The sequence below is a fragment of the Asterias rubens genome, chromosome 6 (genome assembly GCF_902459465.1).
Source record: "Asterias rubens chromosome 6, eAstRub1.3, whole genome shotgun sequence".
NCBI classification, from domain to species: Eukaryota; Metazoa; Echinodermata; class Asteroidea; order Forcipulatida; family Asteriidae; genus Asterias; species Asterias rubens.
The window spans coordinates 2,284,017-2,303,071 of record NC_047067.1 but is presented as its reverse complement, the minus strand read 5'-3'; the positions used below and the strand labels follow the sequence as shown (position 1 = coordinate 2,303,071).

General features: G+C 37.2%; 1 protein-coding gene across 2 annotated transcripts; it reads right to left on the bottom strand.

The window, feature by feature from the left end:
- Positions 1-1,801: 1,801 nt before the first annotated feature.
- On the bottom strand, positions 1,802-15,843 carry LOC117291108 (mucin-2-like). 2 transcript variants are annotated; one of them, XM_033772635.1, is made up of 10 exons: positions 15,187-15,843; positions 14,250-15,138; positions 12,689-12,810; positions 11,178-11,236; positions 9,777-9,952; positions 7,588-7,915; positions 6,550-6,682; positions 6,094-6,198; positions 3,062-3,193; positions 1,802-2,318 (listed from the first exon to the last, which is right to left on the bottom strand). In XM_033772635.1, exons 1-10 carry the CDS (start codon positions 15,595-15,597, stop codon positions 2,301-2,303), a joined length of 2,373 nt encoding a protein of 790 aa, XP_033628526.1. In that variant the 5' UTR covers positions 15,598-15,843; the 3' UTR covers positions 1,802-2,300. The 2 variants fall into 2 exon arrangements, with proteins under 2 accessions (XP_033628526.1, XP_033628525.1); XM_033772634.1 differs by having other exon boundaries at positions 14,250-15,843.
- Between the last annotated feature and the right edge of the window lie 3,212 nt (positions 15,844-19,055).

Below are 19,055 nucleotides of genomic sequence, written 5' to 3'. Positions count from 1 at the left end.
CAACAAAACATTCTTTTATAAAGAGAAAAATTACAAAATTTTACATTTTTTAATGAAACTTGAGACCGAGCATAGTGGAAACAAATTCACTTGTGTAAATGTTTTATTGATTGAAACACCATGGTGTTGTCGCTAGTCTAGGTTCCTAGACCATTGGTGTTGCGTGGTCACACACAACCAACGTTCCGATTATGCACGGCAAAAACTGTACACGCTTGTAATGAACGAACGCTAGCGGGCGCTCTGTTTCTCTGATTTTTTTTCCTGTGCTCACCGTGTCCTGTGCTCACCAGGAAATCAGAGAAACAGAGCGCCCGCTAGCGTTTGTTCATTACAAGCGTGTACAGTTTTTGCCGTGCATAATCGGAACGTTGGTTGTGTGTGACCACGCAACACCAATGGTCTAGGAACCTAGACTATGTTGTCGCTAGAAATGGTGACACAATATCATTACTTCGCAGTGTTGGGCCAAACAAAGACATGCTTACACTGTCCCCGAAAGTGTCCTTTTTAGAGGCCACCTCCTTCCCCTTTTATTAACGGCTGCTTCCCCCTTACCGCCTCTTTCCCCTCTTTTTCAACGGAACAACATCTCCTTTTAATACAATAATAATTATATTTTAATCGTTAGCAGGGGTCTGGTTTTACACATCTCTTGATGACAGTGTTTATACTTTGTGTTAACCTTGACAGCCCTGTACAACTGTTAATAGTTGTGTTTGTCTAAAAGATTTAAAGTCAATAAAATACTTTTTAACGATCTCAGACGAATTTAAAAAAATAGCTAAGCCGGTTGTCTTTAAAATTGTGTCGGGCGGCCATTTAACAAAAAAACAAAAAAAAAGATTCCCCTTCTCATTTTTAAAAATGCAGGACGCTAAACGTGTTATTTGTATTGTAGTTCGTTTTATTGTAGTGTTATTTTTTGTTTTGCCTTATTTCATGTATATTTTTCTTCTTAAAATATTACTCAGAAAGCGTGTATATTGTAAAGCGTCTACTCGAGCATAAACCTTTATTGTATTTTGAACAGGACCAGCCTTCTAAAAATAGTACTGACCAAAATAGCATTATCAACTATAAACAGTACAAAACGAGCTGCATTATTTACACTGTATTTTTAAGAAAGGATTCAGTTTTAGTTATAAACAGTTTTAGGTTTAAACATCTTTCTGAAGACGATCATTTACAGAACAACACTCTAGAAAGAGATTGACACGTCAATTTGTGCTCAAACCTCACCTTCAGGTTTTTAGTTTATAAATTAAATCAATATATAAATATACGGTGGATTAAAAACAACTATTATTACTAGCATTATTATTTGTATTATTTATTTATTTTTGTATTTATTTCAGTTTTTCTTATTTTACTACTATTTTGATTTCTTTACTTTTGAAAATTGACTTTAAGCTCAATATTTATCTTCTGAACAACGATAGTAATAAAACTAATCATACTATTGTATGTCTGTATTTATAAGTTTTAAACAGCAACACTTTTTATGATTTTTGCGTCTATAAAATGATTTAACGGATACATATTTATTTGTACAGTTTGGTTATAAAATTATGTATAAGAAAAGAAAGGGACGGTGCATCAAGTTGTTGGATATGAGGGTACTTATGTACAAGAAGAAAATAGTAAGTTAAAGACACTGGACACCTTTGATAATTGTCAAAGTCAAGTCTTCTCACTTGGTGTATCTCAACATATGCATAAAATAAAAAACCTGTGAAATGTTGAGCTCAATTGGTCGTAGAGTTGCGAGAGAATTATGAAAGAAGAAAAAACACCCTTGTCGCACAAGTTGTGTGCTTTCAGAAGCCTCGGCTGATGTCTCGAATTCAATTCAAATAATTATTTTAGTGAGACAATACCTATGTCTCAAAATCTACACTACTTCAGAGAGAGTCGTTTCTCACAATGTTTTATACTACCAACAGCTCTCCATCGTGCTCGTTTAATATAAAGGTTTGAAGCTAATCATTATTTTGAGTAATTACCAATAGTGTCCACGGCCTTTAAAATTTAACAATTTGGAGGACCCTCTGTTGGATATTAACATAATATACAACTGCCTCGGTAACATGGCCTTAACGTTGCAACATACTTCTTGGAAATTGTGAAAGATCAATTAATAAATGTCCAAATCAAACAATCATTAATCCAACTTGGGCTGCACTGAAGTTCACTGACTGTAGAAAAGTGATCAAAGACTAAAACCACAAACCGACCGCTTGGAGGCAAAGGTTGATTCACAATCACTGGTAGCTCATCCAATGTCCATGTTGATTCAATTAGAAATAAATATTCTCCTGAAATAACAGAAATTATGCTTTTGAAATAGAGTTCAAGTCAACACGATAACTTAATCTGTCATTACATTATATTTGTATAAGCAATACCATCTAACTATGATTTAATTTATTAGCTAAGCTGTTGAAATGTAGGTTTCGATAAGGTATGAGATAAATAATAATGAGTAACATGTAAGGTTTTTTTTTCACAGAAATCTTCAAAATATGCAGAGCGACAACACGTTTTTGTTATTTAAGTGTTTTGTCCGCCAAACTCCCCCACCCCTTCATTATCTATACTCCTTTTGTTAATTTAACACTGTATTTATTGTTCTATACAATGCTTTAAATGTTTGTGTTTGTCTGTTTTTTGTTCGTTTAATGTACTCATTTATTTAATTATTTATTTGTTAATTATTCATATTTAAGTATTTATTTATGTTACCCTTTTATCCGTTTCTTCTTCCCCCATTTGGTATAACCTGCTATATTCTGGTTGGCTCGGTTGTCTCTTGTCTTGAATTTCACCTCTTGTGGACCCCGGTTCTCGAATCCCACCTCAGATTTAATGACTTACACGTGGATTGGCTTTTCAGTCCATACCTGGATGTGTTTTTCTTCCCCATTGGGCGGGATTTCAAAACTGAACATTGTGCTTGTTTCCTGTTCATCCTTATAATTACTCGCTAGCTGCTGTGGTTTGGATGTTTAACCAAATAAAATGAAAAGTAAAACTAGGAATTAAAATTTGTTTATCTCACCATTGCCTGGGGCGTTGGAGGTTCACCGATGTCCTCTTCAACAACAGCAGCATCTGATACACCAGGGGTAGCCTGAGAATTATCATCCATACATAGCTTCACTACAGGGACATCCTGGCAATAGCTAGTTATCTAATGACATAAAAATAAAAACAAAAGGCCAATATTACCAATAATATTCTCATCCATATCACGCCAACGTGATCGTGAGGTATATAATAACAGTAAAGTTAGTTTGATATTGGACATTAGACATTCGCATAGGTTTGTACAGTGAATGTCTACCCTGTACATTGATATTGGATATTGGTAATTCCCATAGGTTTGTACAGTGAATGTCTACCATGTACATCGATATTGGATATTGGTCATGCGCGAGGTTTGTATAGTGAATGTCTACCTTGTACATCGATATTGGATATTGGTCATTCCAGTAGGTTTGTACAGTGAATGTCTATACCTTGTACATCAATATTGGATTCAAGCTCACATAAGCAGCGGTTTAAAGTCGCCTGGAAGTGTTATTTTGTCAAAATAAAGCTTTTGTCACTATATATGTGTTTTGATGAGTGGAATGTGAATAAACAGTTTAGGGCGCTGTTCGTGACGTCAATCACGATATTTGAAGAGAAAATGCTGCACAGCGCTGAAAAAAAGACATCGGACCGTACCACTAGGTACTATTGCTCTTGTGAGTCTGACCAGCCATGCAGACTGACCCCATCTGTAGTTGTTTTGCTGCTGTAGCAATACATTTGGTCGCCATTGCCGGAAAAATGCAAGAAACAAACTTTTTGGAAACGTCCAAACTCACGACTTGGATTTGAATGTACTTTGCGTGTGTGTTTACTCTACGCATCAAGGCAAAGTCTGCCACGATTGATGTCACAAAAGGGGTAGGCGGAGCCAACCCCCAAACAACTTTATATATTTTTTAAACATATAAATCGTGATAAACAATTACTAAAAAAAATTGTTTTATTGTTACTAAACATATACTCTTACTATGTTTCAAAAAAATAAAAAATTCTGTTTCCAGGTGACTTTAACCTTTGCAAAACGTTCCGCTCATTCGCATTTGCGTCACATGTAAAACAATTCAAATTCGTGTTTTAAAGGCACTGAACAAGTTTGGTAATTGCCAAAGACCAGTATAATCACTTCTTGGTGTATCCCGACGAATGCATAAAATAACAAATCTGTAACAATTTTGACTCAACTGGTCATCGAATTTGCAAGAGAATAGTGAAAAAAAAAACACCCTTGTTCCAGAACTTTGTGTGCTTTTAGATACATAATAAAGGGCATCAGCTGAAGTCTTTTATTTGAGTGAGAAATTACCTCTTTTCTCAAAAACTACGTCGCTAGAGGGAGCCGTTTCTCACAATGTGCATTGCAGCTCTCCGTTACTTGTTACAAAGTAAGTTTTTATGCTATCAATTATTTTGAGTTCCATGCAGTCCCTTTAATGACAAACGTTCCTTCATTCGCATCGAATGTAAAACATATTTCAGTTTCGTGTTTAATGATAATATAAAGAACTATCACACTTGTCTAGTTGTTAACCTTCCTTTATCTGCCCTTGTCTTTCATTGCTGTTATTCAAACACTCAAAATGTAATTATGTTATCCACACGATGACAAAACATCATATTAATATTTTATACAAAATCATCCAATTCTTCGTATGTCATGGGTTCGAATACTACCCGAGTTATATGCCTGTGATATCTGTTCACAGGACTCGGGAAAGTACTGAGTATATACAGAGCTAGTACACATCGGTGTATATGGGTAAAATCCAAAATGAACATTTTGGTGTGAAGTCTCGTACTTAAAAAAATAAATAATAATAAGGCCAGCCTCCTTGCCGTGTCTCTACATAAACAAGCACGAAACTAAATATATTTGGCGGCATCATGCTGAGGGCTTCACTTAGTCTTGGTGCAAGACGTTTCTCGTTCCCTTTTCACGCACACCGCGGCCAATTCACCGACAGCGCGCGCACCGACTCACCTGACTTATAGTCCACTCACCGCCCCCGGGGCGGTGAGTGGACTATAAGTCAGGTGAGTCGGTGCGCGGGGGCGGTGAGTGGACTATGAGGCCGTGTCCGAAACGGCGACTTCGGCTAGAGCTACGGCTAGATCGCGCGCGTCTGCCTATTCTTCAACACTGGTAGACGCGCTGATCTAGACGTAGCTGTAGCCGAAGTCGTCGTTTCGGACACGGCCTAAGTCAGGTGAGTCGGTGCGCGCGCTGTCGGTGAATTGGCCGCGGTGTGCGTAAAAAGGGAACGAGAAACGTCTTGCACCAAGACTAGGCTTCACTCTGCAGTGTATCGACCACGTAAGACTTCAAAACTCGTGAATAACGTCAGAGAGTGGCCTCTACCTTAAAGGTAGTGGACACTATTGGTAATTACTCAAAATAATTATTGGCATGAAACTGTTCTTGGTGACGGGTAATGGGGAGAGGTTGATGGTATAAAACATTGTGAGAAACGGCTCCCTCTGAAGTGCCATAGTTTTCGAGAAAGAAGTAATTTTCCACGAATTTGATTTCGAGACCTCAGATCAACCATCTACACGCACACAACTATGCTGTGACAAGGGTTATTTTTCTGTCATTGTTATCTCGCAACTTTGATGACCGATTGAGCTCAAATTTTCACAGGTTTGTTATTTTATGCATATGTTGAGATACACCAACTGTGAAGGCTAGTCTTTGACAATTACCAATAGTGTCCACTGCTTTTAAGTCATATCCCCGTCCATAATCACCTTTCACCTACATTCATATTATGCAGACAACCGAAAGTGCAGCTGTAAAACATTACCTTGGACCAATCAAAACACAGATATAGAAAGCGTACGTCACTGCACGTTTATCCAATGAAATTATTGTATCCAATGAAATCACTGGTTCTGAAAAGCAATTACCTGTCTTTACTATTGTGGATAAAGACAGGGGACCAGTTTATAAAGACAGAGTATAAGACTTTTTTTAACGGAGATCGGGGGAGGACTTACCCTTGGCTGAGGGCGTCTTTCGTCAATGATATCAATATATTCATTTTCTCCCTCGTCTTGTCTGCCGAATGTACTTGCTGGACCGTCAAGACCTCCTGAGAAAGCCTGAGGATAATTAGAGGAAAAGAGCGCCCTTAAATTAATCAAAATCAATCGAAAACGTTGACGGTTTCTAGATTGGCAAGAGTCATGGGTTCGAATCCCACCCGAGTAATGTCTTTGATTTTTGTCATAGAACTCAGGAAAGTACAGTTAGCAGTGATTCCACACACATTGGTGTAAGGGTAAAACAATATAGTGTTTTTCATATTTTTATTTCATATTTTTTTTAAAGATTCCCTTCCATCCCTGAATTTTATAATAGACCAAACTTCAAATAAATATGTGAAAGATATCATATTAATGATGTACCAGCAATAAAAAAAAGTATACCATGGTACTTGTTGATTAGCCTACCGTGACATGGTTTGACGGACCGCTCCGTCCAGGCACCAGACTATCGTCAAGTGCATGGGAGTTCAGCATGTACACTTCCCCGTCGAAGTCGTCCCCAGTGAGAAAACTTTTTTTTCGAGCCCCTGTTAAGTTCCTGCGAGGGGAAACAAACAATTCGGTAAGGTAATGATAATTCATTTGTAACAATATTAGGGTTGGATTCTATATAAATATACGTTAAAAGTTACCCCCAAAAATCACATAAACTTTAAACAATAATGAAACTATATTTACAAGTTGTAGCTGAAGCTACTTAAAAAGTAAACAATAATTGTTAAATGATGGCCATGATTCATAAAGGTTGATTTCAATAGTTAAATTTTAATGAATTGTAAAAAAAATACTATGCGAGACAGTTCTTTACACGGTATTTTTCTCTCAATCATTTTATTAATTCGTCATTTATTTCAATTTTATAGAAAACTAAAAACAGCAATTGAATAATCACAAGCTAAGCTTCAAAAGGTTACAGCTTACATACAGCTTACATAAACTTAAATTCTTTCTTCCGTGTCTTTATGATGAAAACACCAAGTATATCAATTTAAAAACCCCGTTTTTGCAGTATAAATTACCACTGGGGTGCTATTCTTGAAAAAAGTGTACTAATTTATGTATTGTTGTTTTATTTACTTATTCGCTTTCGTTTTAGAAGTGTCAGAATATGGAATCCGATGTGTGATTATAGATTACAATATCACTCTTGGTTTCGTTTGTTATAATATTATTTGATTGATTGCATATTAATTTATATAAAATACAGTAAAATTAAATTGAGATATAACGTTATGTCCTTTTGTTTCATACTTTTTCAATATGGTCTGAGGGGTCGTCTGAGAGTGTCTGGGTTATCATGTTTCCTTATTTACGTGTTGTCGTCCCTTATACTGTATAGTGTGATGTAACTTTTATAAATCTTTTTATCTTCTCCGTTTTGGGAGGTTTTAAGGAAATAAGAGAACAAAATAAAGAAAAGAAATATGTAGCTGTTCTTCGTACCTGTTTTGACATCTCCTGCAGCATAGATACAACACAACAGCAACCACGATGATCAGAAAACCAGCACCGAAACAAACCCCAACGAGAACCCATATTTTACTGACGAACACCTCGCATCTCCCTCCGCTAATCCACGCCTCGGCATTATCCGTACACTGACAGACTGGCTCCGCATTGGATGCCTGGCTGCAGACTCCACGCTGATTGCAGTAGTCTGGTGTGCCTTTACATGGAGATCTACATATGACGTAACCATTGACACACTGTGGCTCGAGGAAGATGTCATCGCAGGTTGCTTGATTTATTAACGAGCAAAAGTCTGATATATCTGCCATTAAAACAAAAAAGAATTATAACAATTAAATATTAACAGATGTTTATTTGCATCGGGGATAAAAAATATATTTATTTTGGTTTTACCAATGTACACAGATGTGTGCTACCACTGTATACAGTACTTCCCCGAGTTCTGTGGTACCAAATCACAGGCATATGCCTGGTTGGGATTCGAACCCACGACCTTTTTAAAGCAGTGCCATGCGAACTATAAAGCATATTCATGACTACAAAAGGGCAATATTATACGCTGCTATTTATTTAACCTTTTGAAAGTCAGTATAATGTTGATTGTATATAAACTAACAGTAGGCCTACAGATAAAAAAAAAACGAAATTACATATTCAAACACACACACAAAACAGGTTTTCAAAGACGAACAGTAATCAATTGCTTATACACAACGAGTTACAGTTTAAACAAGTAATTGTTGAATATTTATCTGCCAGTGGTTTGTTGTTGTTGTAAAGGTCACCAGTCATCAAAACGAGCGTCCAGCAGAGAGGATTGCATTTAAGGCAATAAAATCCCCAATAATTACTGTACTCTTTGTTCTATTAGGACACACAAACTTGAAAAGGTTATCTTTTACATTTAGGCATATTGTCGTTAATCCTATAAAGTTACAATAACCTTTTGAACGAAATTGACAGCAACAAGAAAAAAGTGCATGTAACGTTATTTTGAACTGGACGACATTTTAAATGTCTCACAACATGTGATGGATATGCCTACCTAAAAACATACACTTTGGTTTATATGGGACCGTTAAATTAATTTAAACCCTCTATAAATGTAGATTTTTTTTTATTATATACAGTAAATTTAAAACTACATTTTAAATGTGGTGGTCATTCGATGCATGCAAAGACTGGAAGACCACTTGGATCTAAAAGATTACAGGATTTAAACTCAATGTGTTTCTGTCTGAGTTAGGCTAGCATCTTCCACATGATTTATGCGATCTGTCAGAACTCACAGTAATCCAATCGCTTTTATACTTCGGTGAATTGCTTGGTCAAAAGAGGGAATAGTGTTTTTGAGAACTCACAAAATAACAAGAAATGTAAAGGCCTAATTCAAAACGCAAAAACGGTGGTAGCGATTTGAGATATTGCCGAAAATCTGGAGCGATTATGTCCACAAAGGAAAAATAATCCCGAACAGATTAAAAATGTTTTTGAATATTTCTTTCTAGGGTGTCATGGCTGAGTGGTTAAGAGCATCGAATTCAAGTTCTGGTGCTAAGTCACCAGAGTGTGGGTTCGAATCCCGGTCGTGACACTTGTGTACTTGAGCAAGATACTTTACTGTAATTGCTTCTCTTCACCCAGGGGTATAAATGGGTACCTGCGAGGGTAGAGGTTGATATTGTGAATGAAAAGCCTCTGGGGCGATATAAACTGTTGCCCAGGTTGTGTACTCCAAAGGGAGCTGAGAAACATTAAACAAAAAAAAAGATGTTATTGGCCCTTATGGAGCAACTTGCGCCATAAACGTTGAAATCGGCTGCAGGGGCACTATGTAAAGCGCATTGAAACGGTTATTGTGAAATGCGCTATATAAGAATTGTTATTATTAAAAACACGTTCCTTTGGGAATGTCAACATGATATACATTATCAACAGATGCAGTCCGTCTTACCAAGTACGTTGTTAAGAGCATAACTTACGCGTCTATATTAGATTGTGTGTATTCCTGGTAGGGATTATTCTTCCAGCTTGGACATAATATTCACTCCGGACGATATCTAAACAACGCAACCACCTTTTGATTGATATACTTTTGAACGGTTCCAAAAAAAACAAGGGTAACTTCACCTTTTAACCAACACAAACAATAACTGTGTTACCTTCTGGGGGATTGCAGTTTGTGCATTCCACCACCGTTAAGTTGCCAAGCTCTCCGTCAGTAACGGCTTGAGCCACTGTGAGGTCAAACACCTGCTGTCCCGTCAGGCTTTGATCTTCCGGTGTCATGGCGGTGAAGTTGTACACGGCATTTTGCCTAATGATAACACTACCTTTACTGTTTACAAGAAAATTTAAATAAAACAATGTTGGTCATTTTAATCATTATAATCCTCCGTAAACATCCCCAATATTTGGGTGGGTTTTAATTCCTTTTATAAAGATCTTACTATTGAATTTATTAACTGAAACGGTTAACTGAATTGATTTAAATTGAGTTGAATTGAAGTGAATTTGTTTAATTAGGATGTCCATTACGGTCAAGGGTCATAATTGCAGAAAAAAATACAGTAGAAAAAAAACAGACTATAAACAACAAAAGAAAAGTCACTGTAAACATATATCGTGCAACATGTCACAATATCAAAAACGTAGGCGTTTAACCACTGATGTAACAACACTTGCAATCATCACGCACTACTTATATAAAATAGTTATGTACAATGCAGGATAATTTTAAAGAATTTCACAATGTGATGCTATTCAAAAGTTATAGTTGTACTTAAAGGAGGTGTGTTTTTTATTATTAATTAAGAAAAGCTAATGTTTAACCTGTTTCAAAATGTCCAAACCACTTAACAAATATCGCTCAAACAGCCATCAAAATGAATTGTCATCGTGATTCAACACAAGAAGGCCACGTAATTGAACCACGAGAGAATTAAGTTGACATCATAGGATAGCAATATAACACCAATGTAATAGTGTTGGCAAAAATAAGTGTTATTTTAAAACCCTGTGGTGTAAATTGTGATATTTTGTTTTCGTTACATAATATTATTATATGATGTGACAACACCATGGTGGTGACCGATGTGGTGTTGGTGACAACTTGTGTAGTATGGGATTGGAGGTATTGCATCGTTAGACATCAACATATTATATTTGGTGTTACTTGTGTGTATCTACTTACATAGAGTATGTTCTGTTGATCTTGCTTTATATCCTACTTTTACTTTCACAATATTTGGCTTCTGACCGGCAACCTTTTAAATATTTTGACCGATTTGATATCGTTGACAATGTTCTTAATATCTGGCTTAAGAATGGCTTTAACTACCTTTTTTTTTTACCAGTATACCAGTTTGATATGTTCAATAAGATTAAGCTCTTAACTGTCAGTATTGCGCATCAAGAGTAAAGTGCATTGAACAATGACGCACATTGTACTACCATACTAGGGACAAGCGAATGCATTAACCCAACAATGGCATTTAATGATTATGTTTGGTGAACTCAAGTGGTTTCTAGGAGTGTAAATGAACACATTTGTTTTCCCTCACCTTAGTTGAAGTATGTCAACTCGTAAGAATCCATCGATACGGCTGTATAGAGCCTCGACCTAAAGGGAGTAGGAATTGATAGAGTTGTGTTAAAATACTTAATTATTTACTTCATTCATCATAAATTCAAGCACGGATTGGCAGTAAGTCCAAAACCAATCATTATGCCTACATGGTAATAACATAATAATACAACAAGCTGTGTTAGTCTAGGGTAGATAAGACAAGGAGTGACGTGGCAATTAAATATTGCCTAATAGCATTTGTTTAATAACTGCATGAACCTTCCCAGTGACAACTAGGTCTATACTTCATCAGATGGTAATAAATTCTAAAATAAGTATTATGCTTTACGCTTCTTCCAGACAAAGTGTACGACAAAAGGTCGAAAACAATAAAATGGCTCTAGACAAAAATATATATAGTAGTACTAGGCCTACAATATAATTATTGCTTGTTGTTGCTAAAATTGCAGAATTTTACCTTCCTATATAATGACTTATGAATGGCAAACAAGCGTTCACGCTCAGTTTTCATTGTTAAAGGCAGTGGACACTATTGGTAATTACTCAAAATAATTTTTATTATAAAGCCTTACTTGGAAACGAGTAATGGGGAGCTGATGATAGTTTAAAACATTGTGAGAAACGGCTCCCTCTGAAGTAACGTAGTTTTCGAGAAAGAAGTAATTTTCCACGAACTTGATTTCGAGACCTTGAATTAGATTTTAAGGTCTCGAAATCAAGCATCCAGCTGAAAGCACACAACTTCGTGTGACAAGGGTGTTTTTTCTTTCATTATTATCTCGCAACTTCGATGCCCAATTGAGCTCAAATGTCACAGGTTTGTTATTTTTAGCATTTGTTGTACACCAAGTGAGAAGACTGGTCTTTGACAATAAATTATCAATAGTGTCTAGTGTCCTTAAGACAATAAGTTACGTCTGTATAATTAACTGATGGGAGTTAATGGGTAGCGACCTTTACGTTTGTCGACAGCATTCCCTTGATTCGGAACTAATTGCGCTCATTCTGTCAATTTGTTTGAGAGCATCTGTCAGAAATCAATTTATATCTCATTTTGATTAATTTTCATTGTCATTTCTTGATCGTTAACCAGCAGGAAAACTGTATAAAACGATAATCAGTTAACGGTGGTATTGCATAAGGAGGGCTTCATCCTGCACTGGATGAACACAATCTAAATGCAAAGTAATTCGACAAACAAATATTAAAATTGCGCAATGTTAGGATCAAAATGTCAAAATCGATCGAAATATCAATTCAGCATAAAATGAAGATTACTTAAATAATTGTACACTTTAAAGGAGGATTTGTTAACATTTATTTATGCATTGAAAGTTAATTGATATACGTTAACCCATTCAAAACGAGTGTTTTCCAATAAGCCATTTTGAGATATGGCGGATATCCTTTATTATTATTTCAGGGACTGTTGTGGTTGATCAGATCAAAGGTACAGATTAAACGAAACAAAAAAATGTCACTTACCCCAGCCTTATATTTGATGATCAATTCCTCACACTGTGTCGACGATGAATCCATTTCGGGTCGACACAACGTCGACTCCTCTGAAATCGCTAACTCTATAAGGATTGTCTTCTCAGGATTATCTGCTCAGATAATAAAATAAAATAAATCATAATTTTATAAGCTGGTGAAAATTCTGCTCAGCAAATTCCTTTGCTAAGTAAGAAATGAGTGGGGTACCAGTCAAAGCAATGTAATGAACGGTATTTGGAGCGGTAACCTATTTTTAGCTACGCAAGAGTTTTCTGTGCTTAGCAAGTTTGTGTGTGCTTATATGCTTTATAAGATTGGACCCAGCAGCTGGTGATTGTTCAATACAATTCAACAACATTTATTGCCATTTCACAATCAATATTACAGGTATCATACAAAATAAAGACATTAAAACAGCTAATGATTATAAATAATAATAGTAGGAAAAGGACAGAGTATATAAGTGAAATGGTGGCAATCCCCGGTGAGCGTTTGCTTAATTTGGGGATGCCATACAGGACAAGACAAACAACGGACACAAAATACAAAAACATTTACAGACATACGGACGGACAGACAAGAAGGCAATCAAATAACACTAACAGAAATAACTTCAAGAATTTACATGTTTAACATTTAAGGGTGTGCAAATCATTGGTAAGGTTTAACTTTATAAGCACTGATTTGTTTACTGCAAAAAACTGGGGTGTTAAATTTAACACCGTTGGTGTGGTCACATAATGTTTCTTAAATACGCTGTTATAAATTTTAAAACTTTTGTTTTACTATCCATATGTGACAAAACCCTCATATCGATGTTAAAGCCATTATACACTTTCGGTAAACAGTGGTGTCCGAAGGCCCACACTTCGTGTATCACAACTTATATATAAAAAACAAATCTGTGAAAATTAAGGTTCAATCGGTCATTGGAGTCGGGAGAAATTAACGGTAAAACCCACCCTTGTTTCCGCACGTTTCGCCGTGTCTTGACATGTGTTTAAAATAAATCCGTAATTCTCGATATCGAGAATTGATCATTGAATTAATGTTTTCTCAAAAAGTAAAGCATTTCATGGAATAATATTTCAAGAGAAGTCTTTCACCATTACCTTTTGTAAACCCTGTAGGTTATTTGTAAATCTGTGGACTTTTATTCATGTTTCGAAAGTGTCCAATGGCTCTAACTCTTTAACAGTTTCGTGCAGTGTACACAACTCGCATTGTAAACAGATTGTAATGGTAGACAAACTTAGCTCGGATCTCGTGAATCCAAAACCTGATGCAAACAAACACAATGACGGATTTTCCACTATTGTCTTGTGACTCTAATGACCAATAATTGGGCTAACTTGATTTTTTTTTCTATTGTATCATGTACTCACAAAATGGATGGTCTGTGATAAAAACAAAAACTTCCCACGAGCTTTTAACTGAGGTGTTATGTTCCATGTTTCAATCCCCTTTTAGTGGCGTCCCACATTGAGAAACCAACTTTCCTTTGGACGGGCAACCCTAATAGAATTTTAAAAAGAAGAAAGTCGCTTACTTTTAAAAATTGGCGGTCGATCACTTGGTACGTTAGGTGTCTCCGTCGGACCATACGTAGTGGTCTCTTGAGGGGGTGCAGATGATGATAACCTAGTGGTCTGTTCTGATCTAATATCCGTGGTCATTTCAGTTCCATTCACAGTGGAGAACGTCACAGTGACTTTCTGATCAGTTGTGGAGGTTTCAAGTTCTGGAGTTGTAAAGTTAATTGATGGTGTATTTGTGGTGTTTGGTGTAAAAGTGGTATTGTCAGGTGGAACTGTTGTGACGTTGTTGAATGTTTCTGTAGGTGTAACAGGGCTACTGAATGGTGTGGTGTTTGATATAGATGTGGAATTTTCAGTTTGACCTGTTGGTGTCACAGGGCTACTAAATGGTGTTGTGGTGTTCGATTCGAAGGTAGAATTGTCTGGTTGTTCTGTAGGCGTTACAGGGCTACTGAATGATGTATTTGTAGTGTTTGGTATAGAAGTGGTAGTGTCAGTTTGCTCAGTTGTGAAGTTGTCAGATGTTTCTGTTGGTGTTTCGAGTGTACTAAATTGTGTATATGTGGTGTGTGATATGACGGTGGAAGTGTCAGGTTGCTCTGTTGTGGCGTTTTCAAGTGTTTCCGTCGGTGTTACAATGCTAATGTATGGTGTATTTGTGGTTTTTGATATAACGGTGGAAGTGTCAGGTTTTTCTGTAGTGCCGTCTTCTACTATTTCCGTAAGAAAAATAGTCGAGTTGCCAAGTTCCGTGGAGTTCTCGATCGGCTCTGTTGTGGTTGTAAACGAGACTTTCGTTACGTCAGTGATGACCTCGGTGGATTCGCTCATCTGTGCTGTTGTGGGGTCCTGGAACATTGTCGTTTTACTTGTGACGTCTGTGGTCGCTATTTCAGACACCTGTGTTGGTGTTGAGAAGTTGCCCATTGGTGTTGCTGTTTCAGACACCTGTGTTGGTGTTGAGAAGTTGCCCATTGGTGTTGCTGTTTCAGACACCTGTGTTGGTGTTGAGAAGTTGTCCATTGGTGTTGCTGTTTCAGACACCCGTGTTGGTGTTGAGAAGTTGCCCATTGGTGTTGCTGTTTCAGACACCTGTGTTGGTGTTGAGAAGTTGTCCATTGGTGTTGCTGTTTCAGACACCCGTGTTGGTGTTGAGAAGTTGCCCATTGGTGTTGCTGTTTCAGACACCTGTGTTGGTGTTGAGAAGTTGCCCATTGGTGTTGCTGTTTCAGACACCTGTGTTGGTGTTGAGAAGTTGTCCATTGGTGTTGCTGTTTCAGACACTCGTGTTGGTGTTGAGAAGTTGCCCATTGGTGTTGCTGTTTCAGACACCTGTGTTGGTGTTGAGAAGTTGCCCATTGATGTTGCTGTTAGCGAGATACTGAGGGGTTGTTCAGAGCTGCTAGACGGCTCACTCGTTGGGTTCAATAAGCTCTCTGTTGTAGCGAATGTTGTCCTGTTAATTTCTGGAAACAGCAATCACAAAAATAGATAGCAATTAAATCTTCTTCTCGTCCTGGTTAACATCTTGATTATTCTTAAGTATTTCTTGTCATAAAACCAAGGAGGCTTCACAAGTGAACTAACATCACTCGTCTGATGAGGAAACCTGTAAATAAGAGTGCTTGCTATAATGTGAACCAGCAGCACCAGGTTTAACCTCTTTACTCTTCCACGATAAGTGTTCTGGGTTCTTTTACGTGCACTACCCCTATGGTGCTATACTTTAACGCACTGTTTTCCTATTGTGCAGAGGTAGCCCCCCCCCCCTCCTAGAACCCTCTAAAGGATTCCTGAGATTCCAAAGCACAATGGGGATACAATAAGGCAGCTAATCGAGCTCCAAATGCCAATCCTGTGACCCATGACTGTAATGTCCAACTCGAAGGACAAAGCACTTTAAATAAAGCATATTGGGTGCGTTCGTTTAGCTTCCCCGGGTCGACCCCGGTGTGTGGCGTTTTGTTTTTTTAGGACGAACGTGCGCAGATAATTACCCACGTTCGTCCTGGGAAAAAAAAAGCCACACACCGGGGTTGATCCAGGGAAGCTAAACGAACGCACCCTAAGTTCAATGAGGCAGGTGACACGACCGGGACTTGAACCCACACTCTGCTGATCAGAAACAACACAGCTTGAGTCTGGTGCTCTTTAAGCACATATTGCTTATGCTCTTACACATCACCTCAAAATCAAGTTTCATAAACAGGAAATTGCTGCTAATAAATTAAAATGGGGGACCAGTGGTAAAAATGTAAATGGAATTTTGGTCGTTGATCTTTTTCTGTTAAGCAAAATATGTCCCCTCCGAAAGTTTTGTGTGCTTACAAGCTTGGTAAAATTGTGGGGCAAAACACTAAATTTGGTTAAACACTAGCGTGTTGAACTTGTTTGCCTCGGAAAAGACCGAGCCTTCACGATTTGTAAATGTGTTTTGTATGTTCATGGTTTGTAAACCATAAACTTATACACAACAAATACTTTACTTGTATGTAAACCATAACAGGATTTGGCAACAGTTTCTATGGTTTACATCTAATTGCTGTAAACCATGGTAAAAACATGCCTTAAAAGTGTCAAACAATTAATGGACAAACGGCGCCCCATACATACCATCGCCCCTAAATTGTTGCCCAAAATCCACGTGAACAGAAAGCTCGGTGGTTGCTAGGCGGGAATCAACACTATTTTAGGGACTTTAGAATTTGATTATTTGGTAAAACGAACACTTAAGCTCCTGTCTTTCCACCTGTGGCTCGGGTGGCATTGTTAGAAGTTGCCACCATTCAATTCACCGCCCAGTGGTGTAAACACAGACAAGAATAGTCTTTCGTCGGGACGAGATAAGCTTCTTTTTGACCTTTGAGCTTCCTTCCGATTAACCAGACGTAAAATTCTTAGCCAAACCACTTAAAAATATAAAAAGAAAATGGTGAGATCAGATCAAATAAAAAGGCGTGGACGTTCCAATGTCATTTCGTCACATACTAACCCACACTTTGACCACCGAGTTATTCCAAAGATTTTAAGGACCCACCCTTGACCAACATTTCCGTTGAGGTTTTGTTGTCTATTAATAATTTATTGATTACGGTTTTGGCGGGATGGGCAGTGAAACAAGAACGCTTGACAACTTCTGGTGTTAGCTTTGACACATAATCTCGCGGCAATGCTCTTAACAGAGTCATAAACCGCTTTTGTATTTTGCCTCTCCTATATGTGACATGTCGTTGGCATGGTGCTATAGGAGTATTACTTTTAGTAAACGCCAAACAAACCAGCTTATGCAAAATTGCGGGGGTTTTCTAGTGGAATTCTACTCCGTGGAAGTCTATAGTAGAATATAAAGCAAGAACATTCATAAAAGAACCTAATCTACCTGGCAAGTAGATTCACACATGGTGTTACCGCAAACCAATTTGGAATTCTGTTAATACGAAACAGATAATTTGAACTTCGTAAAAAAGAATATAACATTTTGGAGTACCTTGCAATATTGTCATAGCTTTTTCATCAGGACAACATTTACGATGTCCACATCTTTCAGACTAGTTAGTGATTACAATCGGTACTGAAATTGCTCATTATAATATAATCCAGCGATTTGAAATATATTAATGATATCTATTAATGCGATTATTATGTTTGAAGTGCCTACGATCGAGCGGGAAGTGGCTAAACGAACAAGCGATATAGAGCACAACTGAAGTAGGCATAATGCTATACCCTTTTCGTTGAAACTAGAAAGCAATTCGCTTTCTTTGTAACATAAAGACCAGGGCAAAACTTCAGAGAGTCGCTTCAGCAGGAATATTGCTTGAAAGTTTTCTGCTTATCCCAAAATAAGCAGGATTCCAGTCACAGATTGTAGGTGTGAATGGTATTTTGGCTGGTAACCTTATTCTGGTAAGCCTAATTTGGTTTTGCTTAGCTACGTTTTGCGCTTAAGCAGCTCTATGAAATTGGGCCCAGATCTCAATAAAATAATCGTTTTCAAAAAAAACAATTCTGATGGATTTACCATTGGTATGGCTTTAGCTATGTGACGATGTTTTGGATTGATTTTGTGATATCCTGTAAGATATGAGCCAGACTGCATTGTTTCTGACGTCAATTTAGCATGTCAAATATTATTGGGATGAATATCGTTCCAACATGATTTAGCGAAGACCATACACATATGCATAAGTAGCTATAAAATGCAATTGTATACCGGTACAACATGCATTCAGGAAGTAAAAATTGCCTAGTAATTGGTTTCAGTAATATAGTAATGGTAGTTTCTAGTGCAACAGACAAGAGAGTACAGTGTATAGAAAACGAGATTAACTGGGGGCGCGTCATGTGATCGCATTTCAACCAGCAAAATTAATAAAAGAGCCCGGATTCTAGCCAGGGTTAGAGTTAAAGGCGTGGACACATTTAGTGTACTAAAAATAATTTATTGTTAGTAAACTTATACATGAGCAATGGAAAGCTGATGATAATATAAAACACTGTGAGAAAAAGCTCTATCTGAAGTAATGTAGTTTTTGAGAAAGAGGTAATTTCTCACTCAAATAATATGAAACTTCGCTGAAGCCTTCTGTTATGCATCTCAGAAAGCACATAAATTCATGCAACAATGGTGTTTTTCTTTCATTTTTTATTTTCTTGCAAATTCGATGACCATTTGAGAAAGAGTTAATTTCTCACTCAAATTAAAAATGACTTCAGGCCTGAAGCCTTTTATTAAGCCCGAAATCACACAAATTTGTGCAACTTCGATGACCAATGAGAGCTTGTGTGACTTCGATGACCAATTAAGTCCAAATTTT